This window comes from Nyctereutes procyonoides, unplaced genomic scaffold, assembly GCF_905146905.1.
Source record: "Nyctereutes procyonoides isolate TBG_1078 unplaced genomic scaffold, NYPRO_anot_genome, whole genome shotgun sequence".
Lineage (NCBI taxonomy): Eukaryota > Metazoa > Chordata > Mammalia > Carnivora > Canidae > Nyctereutes > Nyctereutes procyonoides.
Window position 1 is genome coordinate 26,865,894 of NW_026575042.1, and position 6,000 is coordinate 26,871,893.

Consider the following 6,000-nt stretch of genomic DNA (forward strand, 5'->3'; position numbering starts at 1 on the left):
ACCCTGAGTTTTGTCCCCTGCTCCTTCCCTGTTCCAGGGGGGAATGCCCCTGCCAGAGAGAGAAGGAGGCAAAGGGGAGAGTTGAGTCAGGGCCTTCTTGGTGCTTAGCTGCAGGCCCCATGACAGCTGTGCTAGGATGGGGGGCCCCCAGGCAGCAGGGGGAGTGGGTGACCGTCACCGTGGCCCGTCTGAGGACACAGAAGACAGTGTAGTCCTAGAAGTCACCCTGCTTGACAGATTTCCCCAGGGTGACTAGGGAGGACAGAAAGCGTTGGCTGGGATCGTTCCCACCAGCTCAGTGCGTACAGCCCCAAATCCTGTGCCCAGCAGCCCTGCCGGTTCCCTGAGAAAGTGGCTGGGGTCTCCTCCTGGTGGGTTACAGCAAACCAACAAAATGTGATCTTCTACAGGAAACTGGATGTGGCTGGGCTTCCAGGGGACCCACAGAAGTTCTGCTTAGTTGGCAAGAGCAGTCAGTCCCTGGGAGAAGAGCCGGGTGTGCGTGAGACAGTGCAAGCGGGGGGTAGATGGGCAGGGGTAGAAGGGCCCAGAGGAGCTGCACAGCCGGGGCCGACGCCTCTCTGAGAGACGAGGAATTTGAGACTTGGAGAGATCAATAACTTGCCCAAGGACAGACAGCTGCCTTCCCTCTGGGTGGTCTGAGCTTCCTGCCCTGATGCCCGCTGGCGTGGAGACTGCCAGGCATGCCCCTCGAGGCCCGTGGCCGCCTCTGACCTCCGCACGCTGCTGCCGCCCCAGCGGCAACCTCTGGCGGGTGGGCACCTCGCGACCTTGGGGACTCCTCACGCCCATCACTCCTCATAGTGTCAGCATGATCCATTCTTGCCCAACTCCATTACCGTGCGACCTTGTCCACTCTGAGCCTCTGCTGACTTCCCTGCCACATGGGGGAAATGCTTAGTTGCGGGGCAGCTCCCCAGGAAGCAGCCTCTGAAAATTTGGGTGGAGGGAATTTTTAGGGAGGAGTGCCCTGTGGGGAAAGGAGAGCACAGGAGTGGGCAGGGGGAGAAGCTGGGCTGTGATGCAGTCACAGCAGTGGCTTTATTAGCCAAAGCCCCGGGGAGTCCTGGAGCTGGGATGGCCTTTTAAGTTGGCCTGAGCTGGGACGAGAGGGTGGATCATGCAGCACAGCACTGGCCCCTGGTTCTGTGCCCTCTGAACTCCGGGGACCTGGTTAAGAGAATGCAGGCCCAGTGCCTGGTAACCCACAGCTCAGAATGGAAGCAAGTAGCCAGCGCCGTGGCTCTTAAGAGGGACAGGCCCCATGTTTCTTCTCTTCTCCCATCCTGCCTCTCCAAATGATGGGATTTCAGGACCTCCTTTCCCAAAGCCAGTGGAAAGACATACCCCCCATCCCAGAGACCCCTGAAATCCAGATCTAAAATACACCACATGGAAGACCTTGGGCAGACTCTTGCAGTGGGTGTGATGTATTTGGGCCATGACTCAAGTTTGGTGCTGGTAGTGCTGTGCTCCAGGAATACTGGGGATTGTGTGTCTGGCTCTGAGAAGTGACACGGGTGCAAATGCGAGCGATCGGTGAAGCTCTAGGTTCCTGGAGACTGCATTCATTTCTCCCCACCCTCTCTGATCTCTAGTTCCAGTGGCGATTCTCCCGAGAAGACATGCACAGCAGGCAGATGAGGAAATCTAAAGGTAAACTCAGCGCCAGAGACAAGCGACAAGCAGAAGAAAACGAGAAGAATTTAGAAGACCAGTTTTCCAAAGTTGGAGACGTGGGAAACTCTGTGCCAGGCCCGCATCAGGAGGACGAGGCCTCCGAGGAGTTGAAGGTCCCCATCCAGGATGTCATCGAAGGAAAGCAGTGTCCCGAGCAGCTGTGTGTGGAGGGTGCGGCTGTGCAGAATGGTCCAGCTGGATCCTGCAGGGCCCCCGCAGGGGGCTGCACTGGGCACCCCCATCCCGAGGAGGGGGCTGCGGAGCCTGCCACCGTGGAAGACAACTGAGTCCAGTGTTGGTGTTGAAAGCCTGATGAGCTGGCCGACCCGAGGCTCCATCCTGGTGTCCGGGTGGGGGGCCGGTTCGCCCCAGTGTCACATGTTACCCTTTGGCTTGGCTTGACCTCTTCTCGTGAGCTCACCCGGGTCCTCCTGAGGGCCGGGTCCCTGACAGTGTTGGTCTCTGCACATCCATTAGCAATGTGTCGTACTGCCCCAGTGTTAGAATGCGAGAGGTCAAGTTATTTCTCCGTCCGTTGCCCAGTCCCATGGGAGGGACTAGAACATCCAGTGCCTGTGTCCACCCCCACGGTCTCCAGGGAGCATTCGAGTCAAGTCCATCTTTGGGCGTCCCTGGCTCCAAACCAAGGCTGTTTATTGTTCATCCCCACCCCATGCCCAGCTACTTGGTGACATTACAGCCCCTGGAGGCCATCAGGTGCCCTTCTCCATCTCAACCCCGCAGACCCTGCTGCTTTGGCAAAGAAAATGAGAAGATGACAGCGGGGAGGGGAGGTGCCCCACCTCCCGGCTTTTTCAAAGTATTCCCATAGATACTGGTAATCTGGAAGTGAAGAGGTAATGCTGTGTGTGCACCTGCTCTTGCAGAATGTCCAAGAAAGTATTCTGTATTAGTATTAATGCCAAAAAAATTTTTAAGGGTTTTGTACTCAGCACATCATATGAACACCCGTTCCTTCTGTCATTTCAGGGCAACCCGACCAGTCAGGAGCCCTTGTTACGTGCTATTTTCATCAGTGTATCATTGGCCAAGTTGTTTCCATGTATGCTATCACGTGTTTATATTGTCCAGAAAGTATTGTTAAGGCTTTAAGTAGATGCAACTGGCAAACCATGGAGAGAGAATGCCGACTGTCGACCCAAACAACAGCCTGTCTCTTCTCTTTCTTGTTTAGTTACTTAAAGCAATAAATCATCTATGAGTTTAGTGTATTGTGAGTATTGAGTGTTGTGTCACAGTGAAAAAAATCCTAGCCTGATGTCCAGAGGATTCAGTCCCCACTCACTCTGTTTCTGACTCCTGTTGGAGAGGAAAATGAAGTTCCTGTGGAAAATAGCAGAGCCAGTGAAGCCTACTGTACTTTCCTGTCATTTGCAGAAAGAAGATGGAAAGTGGAATTTAGGTGTCACCAGGTAAGGCAGGGCACAGCCACCTCCTAGTGCCTGGGGTGGTCGAGACAAACACCTTTTAGAAGCAAACAAAAAGCGCTCCATCGGTTTCTTTGCATGTTTCCACTTTTTTTCTTTTTTAATATTTATTTTTGAGAAGGAGAGAGAGTGCACACACATGTGAGTGGGGGAGGAGTGGAGAGAGAGAGAGAAGATTCCAGGCAGACTGAGCTCAGAGCCAGAGCCAAGAGACCATGACCTGAGCAGAAATCATGAGTCAGCTGCTTAACTGACTGAGCACCCAGGCGCCCCATTGCCAGACTTTTAAGTAAATTATTTCATGAAGCCAGTCTCGTCCTCATTTGCAAGTTTGCTAAAATAAACACATTTGTGCGATATTTTTATAGGGCAGTACTGAAAAACCCTTGTAAGCCATGTTGTCCAGTTGTTCGCCTCTTGATTTTTGAGTACACTTGCCCCCCAGCCAGACCCAGAGCTTCCCTAAAAAGGTTAAAGACTCCAAAGAGAAGATACTTAAAAATGACATTCCCCACAATTATGCTCAAGAATATACAGCATTGATTTATTTTATAAAAGATCTTATTTATTTATTCGTGAGAGACACACAGAGAGAGGCAGAGGCACAGGTAGAGGGAGAAGCAGGCTCCCTATTGGGAGTGTGACGCAGGACTCAATCCCAGGACCCCGGGATCACGCCCTGAGCCGAAGGCATACGCTCAACCACTGAGCTACCCACACTGATTTAAAACATTGTCTCTTAGCCTCTTAGAGGAATGGCTTTTTAAAAATACGCTCATTAGCAGAGCTTGGGACAAAAACAAGGCCCATCTCTCACAACTCTGGAAAGCATTTGGTCCAGGCTGCACCCTTCAGGTGGATGGCTGCCATCACTCGGCAGTGGGCATATTTTTCAATAATTAAATGACATTTATGTTGGCTGCATGTGTTATGTGGAAAAAAAATTAAAGGTGACTGTAGCTAATTTGAATTCCTCAGGGAGTTTGGCCCTAGCACCAGGCTAACAAGTAATTCCTGAGGGTCTTGCTTTTCCCCACTTCCCTGCACCCCCCTGATACCTGACAAAACATCGGTCTACCCGAGGCGGTACTCAGATTGGCTGGCCCTAGAATCACTGGGGGAGCTGAAAATATTCCCACTACCTTGGTCCCACCCCAAGACTAGAGTGGTTGCTCTAGGGAGTGGCCTGGGCACCAGGTTCGTAAGTCCCCTGGGGATTTTAGGGTGCAGCCAAGGGTGAGAGCCACCAGCCACAGGATTGCTGTGAGTTGAGTCACAGCTTGTTTCTTGTGAAATTAGATGCTTTTTACTAATGGCAAATAACTAAGGCCCTGACAATCCCAACATCCTCCATGTGCATTTCGGGTGGCGGGATCCCTGAAGGAGAGTGTGCTTTCCTGTGACTGCCGATCAGGGAAAAGGCCTGTTGGCACCGAGAGCCCTGTGGACCAGGAAATGCTGGAGAGGCTCATGTTTGGGCTCCACCAAGCTTGTGCATGTGGCAGTCAGTCTTTGGGGCTGTACCTGTCACAACAGGTCTGGAAAGAAAGGAGGAATTCTGGGAGTGATAGATGACTTAAGTGGAGACCTAAGTGGGACATCTGGGTGGCTCAGCGGTTGAGTGCCTTCAGCTCAGGGCGTGATTCCAGTCTGGGGATTTTTTTTTTTTGAAGATTTTATTTATTTATTTATTTATGAGAGACACAGAGAGAGGCAGAGACACAGGCAGAGGGAGAAGCAGGCTCCATGCAGGGAGCCTGACGTGGGACTCGATCCTGGGTCTCCAGGATCAGGCCCTGGGCTGAAGGCAGCGCTCAACCGCTGAGCCACCTGGGCTGCCCGCAGTCTGGGGACCTAACTGACTTCAGTGGCCCTGCCCCCACCACCATACAGCCCAATAGGAGCGTTCCAGGGAGTCAGGGGTACTGCCAGAAAGGGGAGGCCAACGCCAGCCTCGTGGGAGGGACTGAGCGACTGCCATGGAGGGTTCTGGTAGTTTTTCGGCCCCATTGTTCCCTTTGCCTATGGAAAGAAGTTTTTTTTTTTTTAATATTTTTTAAGATCTTATTCATGAGACACACAGAGAGAGGCAGTCACAGGCAGAGGGAGAAGCAGGCTCCTGCGGGGGGGCAGGGGGGAAGCCTGATGCGGGACTCCATCCCAGGACCCTGCGATCACACCCTGAGCCAAAGACAAAGGCTCAACCACCGAGCCACCCTGTTGACCCAAGAGGTTTTTAGAGGGGGAAAAACCCTCCCCCAGGAACAAAAGAAGTTCTTTCGAAGCTGTGGCTGAATTCTCTTTGGCCAGGAAGGTATTTCCAGACCTCCTCTCCACCTCCAGAGAGGCTCGGGGAAAGGGCGTGGGTGCGGAGGAAAGCTTCCCCTGCTGAATGAGATGTAGGGGTGGTGCTCTCAAGTGCACATGGGCACGAGGCCGAAGAAGTGACACACAGGGAGGGCCTGGGGACCCCACGCTAATGCAGCAGTGAGCCTGTTTGATACCCGGCCCCGTGCGGGACGAAAGCCCAGCCGGGTTGTGGAGCCAGCTGGTTACATGCTACCCTCCCCGTGCCCGTGTCCCCATGTGTGGGACGGCGCTGACACCCGCCTCATTAGCTCTCTGTATGCAAAGTGCTTGGTGTGGTGTGGGGCTAATCCTCACGTAGGCTGGCAGGAGACAAACGGGGCAGAGACAGGCTGCCAGGGTTCATTCCACTGGCGCCCACTGGCTCCTCTCTCCCAGCCCCGCTACCCCTGGGGGCCTGTGACTGGGCTCCGGCTCCTGGACGTGAGCAGATGTGATGCGGGCCACCCCTGGGCCTGATCGTTACGAAGCACTCCCCGCCCTC

At 53.7% G+C, this 6,000-nt stretch overlaps 1 protein-coding gene across 2 annotated transcripts in view; it reads left to right on the plus strand.

Moving 5' to 3' along the window:
* Positions 1–2,928, plus strand: part of RFTN1 (raftlin, lipid raft linker 1) — a 200,241-nt gene extending 197,313 nt beyond the window's left edge. For both annotated transcript variants that reach the window (XM_055321300.1, XM_055321301.1), the window contains exon 10: positions 1,620–2,928. In XM_055321300.1, coding sequence (XP_055177275.1) covers positions 1,620–1,988 — 369 coding nt within the window. In that variant the 3' untranslated portion in view covers positions 1,989–2,928. The remainder of the gene's footprint in view (positions 1–1,619) is intronic.
* The last annotated feature ends 3,072 nt before the right edge of the window (positions 2,929–6,000 follow it).